This window comes from Macrotis lagotis, chromosome 1, assembly GCF_037893015.1.
Source record: "Macrotis lagotis isolate mMagLag1 chromosome 1, bilby.v1.9.chrom.fasta, whole genome shotgun sequence".
NCBI lineage: Eukaryota > Metazoa > Chordata > Mammalia > Peramelemorphia > Peramelidae > Macrotis > Macrotis lagotis.
In genome coordinates this window covers 873,243,103-873,266,262 of record NC_133658.1, presented here as the reverse complement: position 1 = coordinate 873,266,262, position 23,160 = coordinate 873,243,103, and the positions used below count along the sequence as shown (strand labels likewise).

At 41.7% G+C, this 23,160-nt stretch overlaps 1 protein-coding gene across 1 annotated transcript in view; it reads right to left on the bottom strand.

The window, feature by feature from the left end:
* Positions 1-23,160, bottom strand: part of EMC1 (ER membrane protein complex subunit 1) — a 40,983-nt gene that overhangs the window by 3,799 nt on the left and 14,024 nt on the right. Inside the window, exons 3-21 of the mRNA XM_074218269.1 lie at positions 22,031-22,096; positions 21,717-21,810; positions 20,389-20,517; positions 19,693-19,819; positions 17,933-18,082; positions 17,427-17,594; positions 16,915-16,986; positions 15,954-16,016; positions 15,246-15,368; positions 14,912-15,008; positions 13,805-13,927; positions 12,425-12,624; positions 12,020-12,169; positions 10,432-10,593; positions 8,734-8,853; positions 4,755-4,892; positions 3,589-3,762; positions 2,949-3,159; positions 762-846 (exon numbers count right to left, since the gene is read on the bottom strand). Of these exons, the coding sequence (XP_074074370.1) occupies positions 762-846; positions 2,949-3,159; positions 3,589-3,762; positions 4,755-4,892; positions 8,734-8,853; positions 10,432-10,593; positions 12,020-12,169; positions 12,425-12,624; positions 13,805-13,927; positions 14,912-15,008; positions 15,246-15,368; positions 15,954-16,016; positions 16,915-16,986; positions 17,427-17,594; positions 17,933-18,082; positions 19,693-19,819; positions 20,389-20,517; positions 21,717-21,810; positions 22,031-22,096 (2,452 nt within the window). The remainder of the gene's footprint in view (positions 1-761; positions 847-2,948; positions 3,160-3,588; positions 3,763-4,754; positions 4,893-8,733; positions 8,854-10,431; positions 10,594-12,019; positions 12,170-12,424; positions 12,625-13,804; positions 13,928-14,911; positions 15,009-15,245; positions 15,369-15,953; positions 16,017-16,914; positions 16,987-17,426; positions 17,595-17,932; positions 18,083-19,692; positions 19,820-20,388; positions 20,518-21,716; positions 21,811-22,030; positions 22,097-23,160) is intronic.

Genomic DNA, 23,160 nt, shown 5'->3' with positions numbered 1-23,160 from the left:
TTCTATTGTACTGAATGTCTTTATAATTAGCAAGCTTTTAAAAAAATGTTCACTGATTGGGGATGCATTAATTTAAAGTGACAGGGACCTGAGGGAAATGGGTAGCCCGGGGAAATAATATTCAGTTCTACAAGAGCAGAAAAATAAACACAAATCAACAGCAGCTGACTGGAGGATTAATATTTATATCATCTGAAGTGAAGAAAATATTATGCAAAGACACCCTGGGATAGCCAGCATGATGAAACAGAAAGAATGCTCGATTTACAGGAGGAAAAAACTTATGTTTAAGTCATGACTCTGTGAGATTAGCTGTGAGATTTTGGTCTCTCTGGGCCATGGTTTGCTCATCCTATAACTGGAAAATAATACTTTCACTACGATTATTTTTGAAAAATATGGAAATTATAGAAACTACTACCCCCATCAGCCAACATCTGCCTCCTTCCCATTTTTCTCTCTGAAGTACTCCCCAGCTCAATCTTTTCCCCTGAAAATCACAACATACCATTTTTTCTTTAGCTTGAATCTTCATTCTCCCTACAGTCATCCCTCCTCTGTTTTTAATCCTGCAAACACCCTAGTATTAGAACTAGATGCTCCCCTTCACCCTGAATGAGCAATATTTGGGGTGAATGTGAAAGACTCTCCAAGAAGTAGGATGCAAGTTGACCATGGGTAACCTACCTATGTGTAATAAACTTCTACTAAAGTCAGTGCTTGCAAGTCGGTGTCCTAAGGGTCCTATGGGGGGGTCTCACCTGCTTTGCTCTGTTGGGATCTCAGGACGTCGAGGATCTAGCAGGGCCTTTGGGAGAGAGAGAATAGCTCCGGAGGGTAGTCCAACTGCAGAGAAAATATACAAAATGAAATGAGCATGTATTTGGTAGTTTAAGTGTAAGTTCAGTTACAGAGCTTTCCAAATGGGAATTTCTCATGATTTGCTGAGAAACAAAAAAAGGTTCAAGGAAGAAGAAATTCTGGTAAACAGAGAGTAATGTTACTGACAGGGAAAAGAAGGCCTGCAGAACAGTAAAGTCCAGAAAGCATTTGGATCCTTTTCACCATCTGCTCTTCCCCATCCCTGATCCCTGACCACAGTCAGGAGAGCCTTTTTGTCCATTAACCACTGAGAGGCAGAGTCCCACCCCCATTAGGTGGGTGGCTCCATGTGATACTTGCCAGGGTACAAGTGAGAACAAGTTCCAGTGGCCCTGGACAGCCCACAACCTTTGATCTGCATTCATCTCATGAACAGGTTTCAAAAAGGCTATGAATTTCTGCTGAAGAACCGTTAATTAATAATCACTCTTTTCTCATACATCCAGAATAAAATGTCCAATTCTTTCCCCCAAAACCAAGGTGTCAAATTTAGCAAGCCAACTCAGCTTAAACTATCAGGGCCCTAACCTTAAAACTGCATCATCTCAAGATTGGATAGAACTTCAGAAGGCAATGGGTGCAATTCAAACCAGGAAATAACCGGACATTCCACTTCCACTTGAAGGTTAAGTGACAGAAAACTCATTACTTCCAAAGTGAACCTACCGTATTTTTGACAACTCTGTAAAATAATTGTTTTTGTAAAAGGTTTCCCTTTCTGCAACTTTTACCTCTGGTGCTAGGCAGTACAATCTAATCCTTTGTTCCTGTGATAGCCCTTCAAAACTTAAAGAAGTTGTATGAAATCTTTGGATTTTGTTTTGTGATCATTTTATTTGCTCAGGTCAAAGACCCTGCCCATTTGGGTAGCCCATAAGGATGAACTGAGCCAAGATTGATTTCAGAGACAATTCTGAGTAAAACTGAGTAAAAACTCAGATTTAAACTATTTCATTTTAAAGGAAAAAAGCAGACTAGCTTCTGTAGGTACAAAGATAGCCTAAAGTTTCTCTGATGTAAGAAAGCCTTTCCCAAAGCAATTCTCTCTCTCTCTCTCTCTCTCTCTCTCTCTCTCTCTCTCTCTCACACACACACACACACACACACACACAAAAACACACAGCATTATAATTTATAAAGTGGTCTACCAGTTGTGAATTGCTCCAATTAATTTGGAAATTAAAACTGTGCAAACCCTCAAAGAAAAAGGAAAAGAACACATGTACACAAATATTTACAGCAGTTCTTTTTTTTGTGGTGACAAGGAATTAGAATTGAAGGGATCTCAAGTTATATATAATTGAACAAGTTGTATATAATTCTACTAGAATATTTTGTACTATTAAGAAATGATAAAAGGAATGGTCTCAGAAAAATTTGGGAAGAAATTTAAGCTAAAGCAAAATAAAGTGACTACAACCTGGGGAACACTATACACAGTAATAGCAATACTGTATGATCAAATTAATCTGATCAAAACAATGATCCAAGACAATTCTAAAGGACCCACAATGGAAAATGCTATCTCCCTCCAGAGGGAAAAACTGATGGAGTTTGAGTACAGATTGAAGCATAATTTTTTCACTTATTTTTCTTGGGTTGTTTTGTTTTGGGCAACAGTTAATATGGAAATATATTTGATAGGACTTCACATATATTACTAATACATATTATTTGCCTTTTCAATGGGTAGGGCAGGGGTTGGAGAGAAAGTAAGAGTTTGAAACTTGAAAATTTTTTTAATGAATGTTAAAAGTACATTTAAAAATCCTCTACCATCTCACCAGAACCCTAACCTATATAGAAAAATGTTCAGGTAGAATTATTTCTACTTTATAGATGTGAAAATTGAGGAACAGAGAGAAAAGAGAAAAACTGAAATTTCAATTCAAGTCCCCTGATCCCAAATCTAGGAATCTCTCCTTTATAGTATTGCTGCCTTTCTCTTGTCTCCACACATCTGTGGTCTACATAAAAGTCTGCAGACAATGAATGTTCTGCTGTGATCTTTGCTTATTCCTTTAAAGAGAATCAAATTCCCTCAGGGACTCTCTTAAGACACTCACTAAGTAAATGGCGACTGGTGATACCGCGTTCTGTGATGGTGGCCTCCATGGCACTGATGGATGAGGGGAAGATATAGGACTGCTGGAGAACCTGGGGGAGCTGCGGACGATCCAGGGAACTGAAAGCTGTGGCATTGTACTGCTCTGTCCCTTCATACAGCTCCAGCACGGTGAACTCATTGCGGCGTGCCTTGGTGTTCCAATACTGGTACTATAGGAGAAGGAAGTAATGGTTTGTGATCAGAGGGGATGCCAGCCTGTTCCAAGGCTGCTGACTAACTCAACTGATCAAGGAAGATTGAAGAATACAGGGTCCTACTAAAATAGAGATCAGGAAAGATAGGGGGAAAAAAAAAATCTAAGTTTAAAGATGTGGAAAGTTAGAAATCTAAGGGCTCCCAGCTAATCCAAGGTCCCCACAACTGTTATGAAAAGGTTATTCCCCCAGGTCTCTGGGACACATACTAAGAAGGAGTTTGATTTATAGGTAACCAAAGAACAATTAGTAAGTGAATCATTGGACTTTCATAGGGAAGCCAGAGAGGCCTCTACACTTCCACAAAATCTTGTATCCAAGATTTCCAAATCCTAGGTTCAGTCACTGCCTGGAGAAATGTTCAGTGTGCCAGACATTGCTTACCACTACCCAGTTCTCTGAGTGTACAAGATGGACAGGTCCTTTGGCTTTCTTCTGTACTGAGGAATGGATGATTCTCCCTGTGACACCATCAATGAGGTAGATACCAATAAAGGTACGTTCATGGTGCAGATCTGTGCTCTCTGTCACCACAGCCAACAGATTGGGGTTTAAGCTCTATAGGAGAGGAACAGATCATGTAAAGTCATTATGGGATGAACAATCTTCATGACAAAGTAAGCTGAAGTTCCTTCTCATTCTTTTGTTATAAAAAAACAGCAGCTTGGGGCAGCTAGGTGGCACAATGGATAGAGCACTGGCCCTGGCATCAAAATCCAGCCTCAGAAACTTAATAATTACTTAGTTTGTGTGACCTTGGGTAAGTCACTTAAACCCGTTGCCATGCAAAAACCCCCAAATTTAAAAAAAAATTAAAAATAATAAAAGACAGATGAGGATGAGAAGTCCTGGTTCAGAAACAATTGCCACAGATCATCAGTACCACTCTAAAAATAACTAAAAGCAAACACTAAAACCATTAAAAATATTCATCACTTTTGATGATCTAAGATGGCACTTGAGTACTCTTGGCTCACTGATTATAGAGACAGCAAGCAGTTGGAAGCAAATTGTCATTCTAAAAGATAACCAAAGAAAATAGCTTTTGCTTTAGTCTCTTGGTCTTAATCCTAGAGCCTGGTGCTGGGCATCCTGGATCCTCTCCAGTCTCTGATCATCCCCATCCAATTCAATGTTATATCTTCAGTGATCTCATGGGTATTTCCTCCCTCCTTTGAAGATCACAACCCTTCTATACTTAATAGTCTTCATAAGTTGTGTAGACAAAAACATTAAGTACGTTGGTGGCCCACTTTGATGACAAGTACCTCTGAACTTAGCTAAGCCAGTGCTTGGACAATACAGGGCCTAGCACAGAGAGTAGGTGGTTGTCATGACTTATGTCCTACCAGCACAGTCTGAGAGCCACCCCACACCTCTAAGGAGGCATCAGAAGAGGACCTAAGAAACAGGTACCCTATTATCATGTGTCTTCATCTGTGCAGAGGACATAGCATGAGGGCTTCTGTTCTCCCCAACCAGTAGTCAAAATGCTGGAGCACAAACATGGAGATGGGCACAGTCAAGTAACAATGTCCCAACCAGCCTACCTTATAGAGCACACTGCGGTCGCCCATCACACGGCCCTGGGAGTGCACGTGCTCACTGGTCCGCTTGCCCTTTACCATCACTATTCTCTGTACCTCTGGTGGGATAGTCAGCTCCCAGCTCAGCTCTGTTGTCAAATCCTAAGGCAGGGACAAGAGAGAGATAGTTTTTTTGCTCCCAGAAAATTTAAAAATGGTTCCTGTGAGAGATAGAATGTGACCAGAAGGGCCATCATGGAATTTACCATGAAGGAGCTCCATACTAGGAAAAGCTGGAATCCCAATTCAAAGACTCCCCCAAATGAAAGCAAATTCTTACTGAATCATGATTATTAATATTAGTAACATTTATATAATGCTATAAATTTGCTTTTGACACATCGTATTCTCCATTTTACAGATGAGGTACCTGAGGCTCTAGGAGACTGACATTAACGATCCCCTGTCTAGTACTCCAGTTACTACCCTACACAAATGAAAACCATCAGTTATTAGTAGAATCTTAAGTGCCTTTAGACCAGGGGTTCTTAACCTAGGGTCTAGGAACCTGAAAGGGAAAAAAAATGACCTATGTATTTCAATATAATTGTTTTCTTATCTAGTGCTATGTATTTTGTTTTATGTATTCAAAATAATGTTTTGGGAAGGGGTCCTTGGGCTTTTGCTTGACTGCCAGGGCTCTCCCTTCAAATAGAGACCATGTCTTAGAATCAGTGCTCAGGAGTTTTTAAGACAGTGAGACCTTGCTCTATATACTCTATATACTTTGTCACAGAGTTGTATAAATTGTATATAGATGACAACTTGCGTTTTATTCCAGAATCTTCCTAAAAAGGCAAAAGGACTCCCTCAAATGTCCCAGGAGAACAACACTGCCAAAAAGAGGAAGAGATGGTGGCTTGAGAAAGCAACATCTATAAGGTGCCAGGTGCTCTTCTAAGGGCTTATTTGATCCTTACTACAACAATGCAGGGAGGTAGGTGGTATTGTTATCTCTATTTTACAGGTGAGGAAACTAAAACAAACAAAGATTCAGTGACTTGCCCAGGGTCACACAGCCAGGAAGTTTCTAGGGCAGGATTTCAGCCCAGGCTTTTCTGATTCCAGGCCCAGCGCTCTGCACCAGCTCCCTCTTTGTAGAATTTTGTATATAACACTGAGAAGGAATCAGAGACAGAGAACTGATTTGTTTTCTATTCTGTGTTCTATCTCAATCCAATATTCACTTGGCTTGGGTCACTGAGCCTGCCATGCTGCTGCAGCTGCTGTTGCTACCAAGGAGAATGTGACCTTCTGGGGCCAGGCCACCAACAGACCACTTTGGTTCGGTCTCTTGCACAGGATACAGTCCAGAGCTTGATAGTCTAGGAAGTGTTTGTGTACCCAAGACAGGATGAGCAAGATGGAGGGCTGAAAGGTGGCTTTCCGCCAGCCCAACCCCCCAAATTACAGGTGAAGAGAATGAGGCCCAGAGGAGCTCAAAGTCACAGAGCTGGGATTTGAGTCTGGGACTTCTCTTTCTATTCAAGTGCTCATAGTCCTACATAGTAATATCTCAAAGTTCAATAATATTAAGGTCTGTAACAATCACATAATTATAAGACACTATAAAGTTAGTAGTTATCTCATGCACTTTATGATCTCATTTGATCTATACAGTAACCCTGAGTGACAGAGAGGGACTACTGTGATCCCCTTTATGGTTAAGGGATCTGATGCTCCTAGAGGTTAAGACACCCAGTCCAGATCACAGAGCATCTGAAGGTGTCCCATCCAGGTCTCCCCACAGGCTCATGTCTGTCTTAACTGTGCCACAATTTACCTCTCTTCTGTTACATTTTACTAACACTTGAATATCCTACCCATTACCAACATTTTACAAGTTCAGACTTAAGGCTTCCTTGGAAGAAAGAATACTCTGTTTTTCAAAAAGAATGTTCTTCTAGCAAGCTACTTCTAAGCTGCCCTGGTACAAATGCTTTGGAAAAGGCTGTGACCTTCTCAATGGGCAGAGACACCTCTGGTTCATAAAGTTTCTACTCCAGAAATCATCTCCCTGTGGTGGCTGGCTATTTTCTTAATCCATTCTAGTGCTTTGCTCATGAGATCAAGGCAATGGGGTTTTTCCCCCACATACACCCTAAGCTTTGCTATTTCAGAAACAAACTCCAGCCCTCACCTGGTCTCACAAACCTTTGCCAAAGTTATTCATTAAGAGTTCTAAGAGGGGCGGCTAGGTGGCCCAGTGGATAGAGTGCCGGCCCTGGAGTCAGGAGTATTCAAATCCAGCCTCAGACACTTAATAATTACCTAGCCGTGTGGCCTTGGGCAAGCCACTTAACCCAATTGCCTTACAAAACCTAAAAAAAAAAAAAAGTTCTAGGAAGGACAAGGACATTGGTGGCCAATAATTAGGGAATAATGGATCAAAACACAGTAAATGAAAAAATACAAATAAATATACAAAAACTTCTTATGGATTGATAAGGAGTTCAGCAAAATAGGAAAATGATACTGAATAAAACTGTACAGAAAGCTTTGGGTACTATAATTATTTCGTTAGAATTTTTATCATAATAGTTTTTCAAACAAATCTTTTTGGATTTTTAAGTTTTGAGATTTATTCCCTATTTGGTTTATATTGTTAAGAATGTTGAGAAATTTGTAAAACTTTTAAAAAGAGAACAGGATAAAGAATACAGCTAGACCAAGATAAGTCTAAACCCACTCCTAAAAATAAACCAATAAATAAAAGAACCCTGTGATCCCCTCCTCCCAGCACTTCTCCAAATGGACAAGTCCTAAGGGTTACTTTATTTCTAAGAGCAACACACCACAACAACCCACTCAGCAACAATAGTAGAATACATTGTAGGGGAAAACAATGTAGGAGATTATTTTTACTTTGTTTAAAATGACAAAGAATATAAAGATATAGGGAAAGACAGTAAATAATACAGAGAGAAGGCAACATTAGAAGAATGCTAAGGCTACATTTAAAAAAAACTTTCTAAGAACAGACAAGAAAAGAGGTTGTAAAACAAAGGATGGTAACAAAGTCACAATTATGTAGCGTTTTTAAGATTTTCAGAGCACTTTCCAACAACAACCACTGAAGGGAGGGAGCCCAAGTATTCGCTGTTTCATAAAAAAAGAAACTCAATCTTGGAGGTTAAATATCCTATCTACAGTCCTACACAGTATCAGGTTAAGTATTAGAAATCAAGTCTCTTATTTTAAGTTCAATAAAAATAAATTATTTTTTTTAAAAATTCGTATCTTTTTTATAAAAATAAATCATGGGGGGGGCAGCTAGGTGGTGGTACAGTGGATAGATCACTGGCCCTGGAGTCAGGAGGACCTGAGTTCAAATCCAGCCTCAGGCACTTAACAATTACTTAGCTGTGTGACCTTGGGCAAGTCACTTAACCCCATTGCCTTGCATAAACTAAAAAAAAACCCACCCAAATAAATCACAAATATTTTTTGAGATATTAGCTTTATTTTGATTAGCTGTTAGGTTTATAATCATTTTTTAATGGTTAGGTAGGTTAAAACTACACTTCAAAGCTTAAACCTTACCTTCTTCATGCTGGGTAGATTGTATAATCTTTCTGGTGAAAAAAATCTTTACCTCTAGGTAGAACACAATACTTTCTTGGGTAGCAGGGAAGGCATTATTGTGAAAAACTCTATAAATTCTGACCTAGACTGTTGTTACTTTGAGTTTAAAAATTAGGGCAGCTAGGTGATACAGTGGATAGAGCACCAACCCTGGAGTCAGGAGGACCTGAGTTCAAATGCGGCCTCAGTCCTAGCTGTGTGTGACCTTGGGCAAATCATTTAACCCCATTGCCTTGCTAACACCCCCCCCCCCCAAGTTTAAAAATTATTGGCTAATCTGTCTCCCATCTCAGCCCATCATCACTGCAGACAAATAAACAAAACAAGGTGAGGTCCCACAAAGAGTATTCTTTTCTACCTTGCGCAGCCTGAATCCAGACAGTCGTCCCCGTTCTGAATCAACGAGATAGAAGAAGATGGAAGAGGCCATCTCTTGTAACTGACGCAGGACATTACGGCTGGCTGGGAAAGCTGTGACCTGGGTAAAAAAGCAGAGGGGGAAAGCCACAGCAATAAGGGGAAGAGAAAGATCACCAGTTTCCTGAGCCCATTATCATTTTCCCTTCAGAGATGTCCTTACTCATTTAGAATGTAATATAGATTCTGCAATTTGGTTATAAAACTGGACATACCCTCTGATCCAGCAATAACACTACTAGTACTGTAGTAGTGCTACAAAAAAAAAGCAAAACAAACCAAAGTCTGCATCCCAAAGATATCATAAAAAGACCCACATGTACAAAAATATTTACAACAGCTCATTTTGTGGTGGCAAAGAAATGGAAATTGAGAGGCTGCTCAACAACTGGGGATGGCTGAACAAGTTATAGTATATGACTGTAAAAATGATGAGCAGGCAGGTTTTAGAAAAACCTTAAAAGACATATATGAGGGGGCAGCTAGGTGGTGGTACAGTGGATAGAGCACCGGCCCCGGAGCCAGGAGACCTGAGTTCAAATCTAGCCTTAGACACTTAATAATTGCCTAGCTGTGTGGCCTTGGACAAGCCACTTAACACCATTGCCTTGCAAAAAAAAAACCTTAAAAAAAAGACACATGAACTGATGCTGAGGGAAGTGAGCAGAACCAAAAGAACATGGACAGCAACATTGTGTAATGATCAACTATGACAAACTTAACTCTTCTCAGCAATACAGTGATCAAAGACACATCTAAAAGATTTGTAATGGAAAATGCCATCCACACCCAGAGAATCATAGAATCTGAATGTAGAACATAGCATACTATTTTCACTTTTTGGGGAAAAAATGTTTTTTCTTCCTCATGGTTTTTCCCCTTAGTTCTGATTTTTCTTTCACAATATGACTAATATGGAAATATATATAACATGACTAAACACGTATAACCTGTATCAGATGACTTACTATCTTGGGGGAAGAGAGGGAAGGAGGAAACTTTACAAAAATAAATGCTAAAAATTATCTTTACATATAATTGAGAAAATTAACTAATAAAATTTTTTAAATTGAATTTTAAAAAAGGAATGAAATAGAGAAAGACCTAATTGAAGTAATGCAATGTAAATGACAGTCACAGATAGTTATTATAGCTAATTAAGTAATATTAACAATAAGAATGATAAAAACAACAAAATTAGGGTAAGAAGGTTAATAAAAGAAAAGAGGGAAGTAGGGATAAGAAAATGATTTTTGTACAATTTTGTTATAAAGTTAAAACATTAGTAAAAAATGAGAAATTCTGAATTTTCAGTATTTTGCCTCTTATTTGATTATTTGGTTGGTAGTTAATAAGCTTATAATAAAAAAGGAAAAAACTTAAGAGGTTAGAAAGGAAACAATTTCAATTCCATTCAATTTAGGAGCTATATTTGGTCACATTAACAGTTACTATATCAACAACAAAACTACTTAATAAAGATGCAATAGTCCTCAGCCTAGTTTTATAAATAGAGAAACCAAGCAATCATCTAATTTGGGATAAGTTGAGAGTGCCAAGCAACAGACACTAGAACTCTTAGGCCAGGCAGTCCTGGGGATGAGCCCTTGGCTTGTCCTGTATGTCATAAGGTACATACCTTATACTCGTCATCAATCAGCAGCAGTGCCTTAGCATAATCCTGGTCCATGATGGGCAAAAGCAAGGCTTGTAAGATGGGCCGCTTCAGCACAGGAGGAGCCACCTGGCTCCACTTCCCAAAAATGGGGTTGAAGACATACAGAGCACTCCTTCCTGTTTTCTAGAAGAAGCCACCAAATTTGTCAGAAATTACTTGAGGAGAAACTCATAAAATTGGGCAACTGTCAACTCCCGCTCTGGGCCTCCCTCCCACCCCCCAGGGCAGCCTCCCCAGGAGGTTCCAGGCACCTCCACCTGAAGTTCATTTTGCATCAGAAAAACAGTCCCTCAAGAATTTCAGGTCCTGTTCCCCAATAGGCAAAGAAAATGACTGATCAAAAGACAATTCTAAAAGAAACCATCCATATCCAGAGAACGAACTATGGAGTTTAAATGCAGACTAAAGTTTACTCTTCAATTTAATAGTTGTTATGTATTTTGCTTTTTTTTCTTGAATTTTTTTCTTCTTTCACAACATCATGATTAATATGGGTCTATGTTTAGCATGATTATTATAGATGCACAGCCTGTATTAGACTGCTTTCTATTGGGGGTAGGGAAAAAATAGGAATCTCAAAATCTGGCAAAAAAAAAAATGTTGAAAACTATCATTGCATGTAATAGGAAAAAAAAATAATTTTTTTTTTAAAAAAGTCTGATCAGCCCCCAAAGGGAACTGATACTTTTGTGCACCAAACAAATATACATGCTTGGGCAAGAGGCAGGTTTATCTCCCACAATAATAGCTCATAATTCCACTGGGTTTTAAGAGTTACAAAGCACTTTCTTCACAACTCTATGAGGTACATTATCTCCATTTTACAAATAAACAAATAGGTTCAGAAAGGTCAACTGATTTTTCCAAGGTCACATAGCTAGTACTTGAACCTAGACTTGACCTCAGAGCTTCTAATCTTGAATTCAGCATTCTTTTTGTTATGCTGTACTCTTCCTAAAAAAATGATAATATGTGACAATGTGGAGTAGTTCCAGCCCTGGGATCAAGAGGACCTTCTTTCTGATCTATAGTTCTGGAGTTATGTCTTCATTTAACCTCTCAGTGAAGCACGTAACTGAAAGCCTAAATTACAGAAAGTTGCTGATTGGCATACCAGAAGTTCCCAACATTGATGAAATAAATTTTGGGAAGGAACAGCATTATTCCTCAGAATGAAGTTGTTACTGTTTTATAACACAACTTGCCAAGGGACACAGGCACATAATAGGGACTCAGGCAGTGGAACCTGGATTTGAATCCAGCTCTGTCACTGAGTAGCTATGGAAACTCAGCCAAGGCCTTTCACCTCCAAGGGACTCTGAGGCCACTCCCAGGTTAAGAGCTCTAGTCCCATCTGATTCCGGACACAGGACCCAATTAAGCCACAGCACTTCCCCCCTCTTTCATTATTAAGTAACCACAGTGCCATAAAAGCTGGAGTAAACAGTGACTGAGCCCTCGCATCCCTTACTCTACAACTTCTCACACATGACAAATACCTATGGCCCAAGGGAATATGCCCCCAGGAGCCCTGAGAGGCTGGCCTCACCTTGTCCTTAACAAGTAGAATGCACTGTGGGGGGTGGGGAAAGTGAGCTGTGGTTCTCTGCACCATCAGCTTGAAGGAAGAATCTGGATTGATATTGGGCAAGTACTGCTTCCACAGGATGGTACCCGAGCTGCTCTCAATGCCAAAGAGCTGAAGGAGAAGCAGACATCTGATTAGCAATTACAAGGACAAAGCCGGCTCCCTCCCTCCTTCTAGAGTATGTAAGAGTGAGTTGCCACCATTGGTACTTGTCTGTTAGGCCTTCTGCTCCAGGAAGGCAGGCAGGAACTATATTTTATGCAAGTTGTTTTTCTTCTCCAACTCTGAGCACAGTGCTCTGAACACAGGAAGCACTTAAACTTTGTTGAGGAGCTCTCTGCCCTCCAAAGCCTCTCCTTTTCTCACCTTGCCTGAGGCTGTCACCATCACCACCATCTTCTGGAGGTTGAACTCATCCCTTGCCAGGTTGTCAATATTGATCTCATTCTTGATCTGACTTCGAGGCTTCCGAGCATCATAAAACATTTTCCAGAGGTGAGCAGTCCAAGCCTGCAGCAGTATGAGTTGGGAGGACAGGCGCTTCAAGAACATCCCCAGAAGGCCATCTGGAGACAAGGAACATGTAATGAATCTGGGGGCCAGCCCCACGAGAACAGGAAGTCCCTTTGGGGATGGTTAAATCATTCACACACCAGGCTACCGGCTTACAATTCATTTCCCAACCTGAAGCTCTAGTGTCTGATGCAAACAGCCTCTGGCAAGAATTTGGAGTAGCAGGTTGAAGGATCAGCCAAGCAGGATCATAGCCATGTAGTTAACTGTTCCACCGTTTTATTCTCAATTCACCATGGCCACAGAAAGGCTTTTGCTGTCCCAGAATTCTTTCCCTAACCATGAAATTGTGACCCCTTCCTGCTTCCATCTCCCTTTACTTATTGCTGCCATTTTTTCCCAGAGGGCTTCACTACCCTATTATCATGGAAGCTAGCCTTCAGACATCTCAGACTCTAGAATGAAGAACCCACCCTACCACCTATTGCCCTTGTCTACATGGCTAGCACTGGTGCTCCCCTCTCAGCTCAAGGAAAATAAGAGTGACTGGCAAAGGGATGAGTTCCAAGTGTGGCAAGCAATGTGGGCTATTCTGGTCCCTCTATAATGGTGGATTTACCACCACCACCCTCCACAACAATAATCCCAGATGAGGAAAAACTGCCAAAGAAAGCTAGCAATGTGAGCAGGCAAAAGGCAAGAAAGCAGCAGAGAGCAGACTTTACCTTGAATGGCTGGATCCAGGCGGCGGAAACAAAGAGGGAAGGTGAATTAACCCTTAAGGTACAACAATGAGGGGGAGAGGGAGTAGGGTCAAGGTCAGTTTGGACCCCCAAGCACTGAATGGGGTGGGAGTGGGAATGGTTCTAGAAGCTTCACACCTGGGACCCTCAGAGAAAGGCAAGAACTCATTGCCTTCGTCATCTTAGACTTCTGGTATTGTGTTCTGTGGGAAGCATCACTCAAGTTCAGTTGAACTGCACTCATCACCACCTCCCCGCCATGGAATAAGGAAAGCAGAAAAATAAAGGCACAGTCACAGACAAGCCACTTTGGCCAGGAACAAAGAGGCACCTTGCTCTGAACTTAGGAAAATAATGATGTAGGAGTGGGAAGATGGCTTTCTCGGCCTAAATGACAAACTCTCTTCAAGTCCAATAGAAACATGTTCATCCAATTTTGGTGACTCCTGGAAGCACCCACTCCCTGCCAGGAGGATAACATATTCCTCACCTGCCTTCTTGCCAAACTCTCCTTCCAGCTCAGCCTGGGCCCCAGTCAGGGGCAGGTCTACCATCTCCAAGCTCACTACTTCTGCCAGGGACTCTTCTCGGCTCCAGAGCAGCATTTTTCCAGCTGAAGAAAGATCCAAATCAATAAGATGTACCTGACCTTCTGCTCATTCATTAAGAAAAGCCCTGCCCCAGAACCCACAATCATTGGAGCCTGGGCTTCAGAAAGAATGGTCCAGCAAGGAGCTTCAAAAGTCAGGTTTGTGTCAACATCGAGTGAACTAACAGATTCTCTAGGTTTCTCCAAGTACTCCTGAGAGGAGTGGAACCCAAGGACCAGGTCAAGAAACTGAAGATGTTTAGCCTGGAGAATACAAAGTTTTTTGGGGGGGGAGGACGGTATTTATCCTTCACTCTTGAAGAAGAACATGACATTGGAAAGGTGATGCCAGGAGAAGCACGTGAATTGGAATTGAGTGGGGGGGGGGGGGGGCTGTACTAAATCATCAGCCTCACTTTCTCCTCTAGAGGCCTCTGGGTCTAGGAACCAGAGAGGAATTAGAACTGGAGATGACCCTGGATACAAGGCAATCAGGGTGAAGTGATTTGCCCGAGGTCACACAGTTAGTAAGTGTCTGAGGCCAGATTTGAATTCTGTGCCTCCTGACATCAGGGTTGGCTTTCTACCCACTGTGCCATCTAGCTGCCCTAGAAGAAAATAACCATTGTCTTAAGGCAGGTAAAAGGGCAATCATAAGAAAGAAGGATCTGCTTTGTTCTGTGCTTGGTCCCTGAGGGCAGAATTAGAAGGTTTCTAGAATTGGGGAGATTTGACACAAGGAAAAGCCTCCTCGCAATTAGAGAAGTAAACTTCTGCAGAAGTAAAAAAAAAAAAAAAAGCCAGTGGGCTCCTATCATAGGAGGTCTTCAAGCAGATACTAGCAGAGACTGCTTTCCAAAGAGGTATCAGACTCCATGATTTCTCAAATCCCCTTCAGGCCAGAGAATCTAAAATTCTATTAATGGTGAGAGAAAAGCAAAGGCAGATGGGCACACTCTATCATGATAGTAAGTCCTAGAGGGAATGGGCTGAAAGGGCCCTACTCACCCAATTGCTGAAGAAAGAGGAGTAAATGGTCATCTGTTTGCACCAGAGCCCGGTAACCCACTGAATCATCCTTCTTCAAGAAGACCTGGATATACAACTGAGTAAAGAAGCGAGGAGACAGCAGATGTAAGCACATCTCCAGAATTCAAAATCCAGAAAAAGGGACCTTGCTACCATGAAAAGCCCAAAACAATAAGTATTTCTTATGCCCCAAAGATGCTACTTCCTAGAAGGTTCAATGACAATGGTGTCCCTGAATTGGCTCAGAAACTTACTTTCATGCTCAATGAATTTTTACAGTCATTATTTCATTTATGGTCATCACTCCACTCACCCGCTCAGGACGGGTACCATTCTGCTCCAGGCTGAAGGTGATTGAAGTGTCAAGCAGTCGCCTTCCAGTCTCCGCCAAGTACAGGTTAATGGTGTAAGTTTGGTTAGTGCAGACAAGGGCTTCCTGAAGAAACAAAGGTCACAGGATGATGACAGGGACCCAAAGAGTTTAACAGAGTGGAGGCTTATGAGAATGGGGACCCAACAAGTGGACTCAATAAGAGCAACCCCAAGCTAAAAAAAGGCCAAGTTAGAGGTATAGTCAGCAATTGGTATTGTAAAGGATAAGAAAGGAAGTTAAGTCATGGAGCCAATGGAGGCAGGATCAGTGAAAAGGAGGCACAGGGAGATGGAGGGCCACAAATGATAGTCACTCAAGGGACTGAGCACTGGACACTAGCTGGACCCCCATGTCTCCCTTGAGGAAAGCAAAGGGATGAACGATGACTCAACTTTATCAGCAAGCTAAAACCCCGTATAGACAAATGTTTAAGGAGGCATGGGAAATGAAATCTAAGACCTCTCATTTCCCAAGTTATCATCTCCTCCTAAAATAAATATGGAGATAGCTTTATTCATGGTCCCCTGAAATACCACATGTAAGTGGACACTGAGCCAGGAATCCCTGCACCTTCCAGCTGAACCCTGTTTCCCAAATGTGCTGTAGGTAGGTTCTGATGGTCCAGGACCAGTCACAGTCCTGCCTTACCTGTGGGTTAGACTTGTCGGAAGTATTCTTTGTCACTGCCTCTTCAACACTCCCACCTTTTTGCTAGGAAAGTAGCAATAAAGAAAAATAATCGATCATCCAGGAAAACAAAGGTTCCTCTCCTGAGCCTTCATTACTAAGCTGAGGGCCAGACCTATTTCTCCTCAAATCTGATGTTTCCGTAACACTCCCACCCATAAAACCCAACCAAATCCTAGTACTTCCAATGAGAAAGTCACTAAACCTGAATGCTTCAGTATCTCCAACGTAAAAAAAATGGGGATATGGGGCAGCTTGGTGGCACAGTAAATAGAGCACCAGCCTTGGAGTCAGGAGTACCTGAGTTAAAATCCAGCCTCAGACACTTAATAATTACCTAACTGTATGGCCTTGGGCAAGCTACTTAACCCATTTGCCTTGCAAAAAAAAAAAAAAAAAAAAAATGGGATAACAAACCCGAGTTCCCCAGACTGAGCAGCACACAGGAAGAGCTTAATAAAGTCCAGGTCACCTTCCATTCTTGGTGAAGCTAAAGCCTAGTTTTCATTTAGCTGACAAACCCCAGGTTCTCATTCCTACACAAAAGGCAAGAAACCCCAGGTCTGAGATGGGCAGAGCACTTGTTCTTTGTAAGTTCCAACTACAGAGGTCTCAGCATTTTAACTGGAGGTATGGGATCATCTTCATGATAGAGGAAACCACCTCCGGGGTTCAAGAGGAGGTCCAACTTCTAAATCGCTGGCACATTGCTTAATCACTCCATGATGGGAGGATGGGATACTTGGGTTGGCTATGTCACTAAGTTGTTCTAAGGGCAATGCTTTGTAAACCTCCAGTACCCCAGCAACGTGAGAATTCTTAATCTCTGAGAGCTAACTATGCACCACAGTATCATCCATCACCATTTTCCATCATCATCACCTAGGGGATTATTCATGCTCTGCCCCCAATGCATACTCACAGTTTCAGTACGGCAAGTCATCACAGCAGCAACAGTCTTCTCCCCGCTGGTACCAAAACTCACCAGAGCAGTCTGAGAAATGGAAGAGGGTCAATTCCTAAATGACAATCATTTCTACCAGTAATAACAGTCTAGGGTTGGAGAAACCTCCAGACCTTTTTGGAACTCAACCCAAAGTTATAAGCCCAAATCCCAGCCCCAGCTCTCAATGTTGCCAAGGTTAACTCTAAAGAGTATTCTCCCATTTCCATGGTCCCTTGGATCAGCAAGAATCATGCAATTAGTTTCTTGGAAACCCAAAAGGTTCTAAATAGTCCTTTCTTGCAAGAGGCGTGCTAATGGGAACTTCAGTATCTCCCAAGGCTAACCTCCTAAATCAGTTCACACTGACCTCAGGGACACACCATTGACTTTGAGCCTCAGGAAAAATGTCTTTCTGATAGCAAAGTCCCCAAAGCATATAGTCCCTTGAGCTGGTAGGAGTCCCAGGAAGCACTAATGATGCTCCTTACCTGTGGAAAGCTTCGAAGCAGACTCAGGCCTTCTGGGCGGTACTGCAGCAAAGCAAAATGGCTGGGGGCCAGCTGCAAGATGAACTGTGACCTGGAGGCACTTGTAGGACTGGGCTGGGTAGAAAGGACCCATGGCTGGAAACCTTGACCAAATTCTAACTCAAGGGCCTGGAAGACAGGAGGGAGAAGTAGGAGCAGCAGATAAGGGCCCAAGCCTCTCTGAGGTTTGTTGCTCACCCCCTTAAAGGGGCCAGTTAGTAGGAGTAGATCAGAAGAGTTACAGTCTAATCCAAATCAGGTTGCCCACACAGAGGTGGAGCCACAACAACCCACAATCCACAGAGAGTGAAATCTGACTGAAGCCTGCACCTCCTCAGACACTCCTAAGCACAGGAAAAGACAATTCTTCATGAGATTTGGTGACGCTTGTGCCCTCCCCACCTCTAGCCCAAAGACCAGAAGCTCAAGAGGTATAAGAAGGTAGTGAGTGTTACAGCCTCTCTCACCTGAAGTGGGGTTCTTTTCATCTCCTCTTCTGTCTCCAGCGCCAAAGTGAAAAGGGAACGTGTTCCTGGGTCAGGACACACCAGCACAGCTTTGCCCACCATGCCACAAACTCCACTTAAGCTCTTCAGCCATGGTGCAGAAACCCTGACCTGGAGGACAAGAAAGAATAAGTGTCTGTTAAGTCACAGTTCAACATCTTGGCTGGGTCCTGAATGAAAATATAAATGGCCTATTTGTAGTTAGTTTTAGTCCTGGGATTTCACTGGTGTAGGAAACTCTTGGTAAAAAACTGTTGCCAATGCAAATTAAAACCTATTCTGCAAATGATAGTCTTAGAGGCTAAGTGTCTTGTCTCTGGGCCTGGAAATAGCACATGTCAGAGATGGAAGGTGAAGCCAGATCTCTAAGTCCTGAGGTCAGATTACCCTCAATCAATTGCTCTACATGATTCACTTGGATTCACCCAACACTAATGTTTGCTACTGTTCTGGAGGGGGGAAAAATCCACCCTCACTGGAGGCAAAGGGCCCCATCTCAGAGGAAGACATCTAAGACATCCAAGAAAGACATCTGACATCCCACACCTTCTTAAGTCCCTCCCTGACTGGATGTGAAATCATTTATGTTGTAGTTTTTGATGTAAATGCTTTACGTCCGAATTTTGTTCTACTAAATTCCTACAATCCCTCCATTGTGTAGAGTGGTGACCACCATGTCCCCTTCCCCTGTGCTGACAGAGCAGGAGCGCTGTGGGGACCCAGCCAAGCTGACAGGTGTCAGCACCAAGGATGGTGGGTGAAGACCCAGCCCAATTATATTGAGGCAGGCTCCTCAGGCTGACTAGAAGCCTCAAAAGCCATAGCAACTCTCCAAAGGCTTGTGATCTGCATTGGTAGAAATAGTAGGGGGTGGCTAGGTGGTGCAGTGGATAGAGCATCAGCCTTAGAGTCAGGAGTACCTGAATTCAAATCCAGCCTCAGACATTTAATAATTACCTAGCTGTGTGGCCTTGGGCAAGCCACTTAACCCCACTGCCTTGCAAAAAACTAAAAAAAAAAAAAAAAAAAAAAAGTAGCTATACTAGTGAAATGCTAGATCCTTGAACCACTAAGGTATTTGTCTATTATTCTCCGCAGCACACAGGGAAAAAAGCACTGGTCTAAGAGTCAGAGGACTTGGTTCAAGCCCTGGTTCTGACCCTCACTAGCTGTGTGACCATGGTCAAGTCATCTCTCTGAATCAGTTTCTTCTTTAAAATAAAGCCATAGAGACAGTGTATCCCAGTGGATAGAGAGCCACTGCCAGAATTAAGACCTGGTCAGTCCCACCTCTGACATGTCCTGTGGACCCTGAGTGACTATCTGAAATGCTAAAAGGCAGAGAAACTGCCCGTCTGTACTGGAAGGGGAAGATTCTTTAGCAGCAGACCCCTCTGCTGATTAAGTCGAAGGTCTAGACACAAAGAAAAAATGAAAGAACTGCATCTTCTAGGGTGATTGGGAGGAACAAGCTTTTCAAATCCTAAAGTAATCTTTAAATCTGAAGTATTACTATTCTCCTGTCCACATCTTTCTCTATGTCTGTCTGACGATGGCTAAAAGGCAAAGGTCAGATCTCAACAAGGTCCTCTGAATTTGTCTGTCTGGTACAGTATCCTTCACCTGCCCAGCTAGACAACCTTTCTTGCTCCATCCTGCAGGATGCAAACAGTCCTGCCATTTGCTCCCAACTACCCCCAACACCCAGTCTTGAGACATACCTGCTGAGTTATCTCACCATCTTCCACCTGAAATGTCACTACATTCACATGACTGTTCGGAACAACCCCCAGGACCCACAACACTCCAGTGCCATATGAATACACCATCTGATACTGAACATTCTCACTAAGAGAGGAGAAAAAGGGCAGGAGACAACAGGCTCAGCTTCTGGACCAGATAATCCTGGAATGGTCACCCCAAACCCGCAGTCATGCTCCTCACCATGAAGAGCCACTAAGATGAGTTCCAGGGATCCCACCCGTTCCATGGCCACCTCTGCTGTGCAATTCTTTCAATACCAAGATCCTTGGGAATGTCATCAAATCTCCTCCACACACCCACTAGACTACTCAGTGAATGAGTTGTTCCAATCTTATAATCAAATAGCCCCCTGGGTTCAGTAGACGAAGTATGCTGGGAACTAGAGCTATCAATGGACAATCTTAAGTGTAAAAGTTATCTCTCCCTCTTGAACATTTCCCTGCCTAAGAAGAAATGTGGTATGTGCAAAGTAACTACCAAGTTCAGCAAGGGGCAGAGACCCAGACAAGGTCAGGTATTAAACCTTGAACAAGAGATGACCCAATAATAAATGCTCGTTGGAATCTTGGTGGAAAAAGAGGGAATGAAAGTCTCTGAGAATTATGAAAAAGAGGGTCTGACCATCATCAGAAGGTCAGAGTTCAAGTCCTCACCTCTTTGGAAGCTGTTCCATCCACTTCTGATGTCCATTGGAAAGGTAATGAAGAGTAAGTGTTGTCTTCTTCAGTACTGCCACATATTTCACCATATCTTGCATGCCCACCAGGCTAGCCATCTGAAAACTGAACACAGGAATCCAGGAGAGATTGGCTGGAGGCTCAGCCTGAGGGAGGACAACTGAGGGCAAACCATTTTTCCTTGATTTTCTCTCTAAGCAGATCTCTAAGAAGGAACACAGAACTTTTGTATTATCCAAATCTAAAGCAACCTCTCCCCAAACCTTCTAGCTCCATTCTAGAGCAAGAGGCTTAGGTGGAGAGAAGGTAAGTCCAACATCAAGTCCCACAGTTCCAGGACTACTGCCACCAACACTGGGTCTGTCGTTCTAACAACGTCTGATTCCAGCTTGTTTCTATCCATGAAGACATTTCATGGACTAGTAAGCAGAAGTCAAGAGTTGTACATGATCCCAGATAAAAACTAAGCAGTAATCCTAGCAAACCATTTAAGTCCTATGCTATCAATTTTTCCCTTGCAAAGAAAACAAAACAAAATCAGCCTGCCTTCCAAGATAAGTGAATGTAAATGCCTTAAAAACCTAATCAAATATTTAGCAATACTTCTAAGAAAATACTTAGAAAAACTTAGTGGGTTCTTAGCCTTGAAAACCTAAAATGTAGGTGACTTCATCATGTGTGTGTGAATCTATTTAATTTCTGAAGTCTGTTCTCCTAATGAAAGGAGCCAGTATAAAAGGATCAGCCCTGACGTGCCCTGTCTGTGTGACCATGGACAAGTACCTTGGTAGTCACTGCCCAGAATCCACTTGCTCATTTATAAGAAAGGGAGGATATACAACCTGCCTCACTGGGGAAGTAGAAGATAAAGAGTTTGTAACGCTTAAAGTGTGCTAATTTTCAGTTATTATTATTGTTGTTGTTATTATTATTATTATTAAGCTTTTTTGCAAGGCAGTGGGGTTAAGTGGCTTGCCCAAGGCCACACAGCTAGGTAATTATTAAGTCTGAGGCCAGATTTGATCAGTTATTATTATGAAAGATCCATTGGAATATTATATAAAACCAAAACATCATCAAGTATAGTGCAGTAGGTACTCAAAAAATTCTTAATCAATATATGAAAAGTATAATTTTATAATCCCAAACATTAGGCACCAAGAGCTAAGTATACAGTGTGCTAATTTTTATGGTTGCTGGGGAACTATCCAAGGGAATGATGACAATAGCCAATCACACCTGTAATTTTGTGAATTACAATCAGCCACCTTGTCTCAACCAAGCTGAAATAGCACTTCCCCTACCTGCCAGAATCCAAGGACATCTCCCAGTTCAAGCCCCCAATGTTAGTCTCCCAGGAGCGCAGGATCCGGCCCCCGTTGGATACGGTGAGTGCATCTGGAGAAGAAAAGACTAAAATAATCCCTTTGCCCTCAATGTAGCATAGCAGCCTCCCAAAGGTTTGAGGGTGTCCTCTCCAAATGATGAAATCTAACAACTATTATAGAGAAACTTGGTCCTTTTTCCTACCCAAACTGGAAGTGATACCAAAGAGGAAACAAATGTCTGGGGACAAGGAGACACTACCCTGTGGAAAACAAAGAATATCTCTGCTTACCTTGCCCATGAAGAAGCATGGCATCAATAGCTCCCTCTTGAGTACCCTTGTCAACATGGCGCCACACTAAAAAGCAAAAAAGGAAAATCCTGCCTCAGGAGTGGAACACAGGAAACACTGAGATTGGGAAATACATGCACCAAGATAGAGAACTTTTATCTATAGAGTAGTCCCCACTAAAGCCAGGGATAGGGGTGGGATGAGAGCAGATGCTAGTAAGGTTATAAGCACTGTTTCCATATTTGCAAAATGAGAATTTTGATGTAAACTAAACTTACTGGAACATGGGGAAAATCATAGTTGTTGATCAATTTTCAGAAATTTAGCATAAAAAATTAATATCTAATAAATCAGGATAATCTATTAAGTTTTTAGTGACAAAAGAGTCTCAATATAGATGTGTGCAACACATGAATGGCAACTCAGTTTAAAGGCATTCAGGACCTAGGGTAAGGTGTGATGGATACAGGAACAAGCCCCAAAGGTTGATTGCACAGGCTTGTTAAATATTTATTCAAACATGACAAATATGAGAAAAAATACAAAGCAGAAGTATCTTCTAGAAAGTCTATCCCATGGACAAGTTCCTTATCTTCCCAGAGCCCACTTGCTCATTTTTAAGAAAGCAAGGAGAGTAATTATATAACCTGCCTCACTAGGGTTGTAAAAGATAAGAGTTTATAAAGTTTAAAGTGCTAATTAAGTTTCAGTTATTTTTTTTTATATATTTTATTTGCTTGTTGTCCAATTATATACAATAGTAGTTTCTACCTATCATTTTTTGGTAATGGTTTGAATTTTACAATTTTACCCCCATTCTCCCTTCCTCCCCCTTCCCCCAACAGAAGGCAACTGATAATCTCTACATTGTTTCCATGCTATACGTGATCAAAATTGAACGTGTTGAAAGAAAAATCACATCCTTGAGGAAAAAATAAAATATCAGAGATAGCAAAGTTACGTAGCACATAAGACAACTTTTTTTAAAAAACTAAAGGTAATCGTCATTGGTCTTTGTTTAAACTCCACAGTTCTTTCTCTGGATACAGATGGTATTTTCTGTTGCATTATTATTAAAGATCCATTGGAGTACTATACAAAAATGAAACAGTATCAAGTACAGAGCTCTG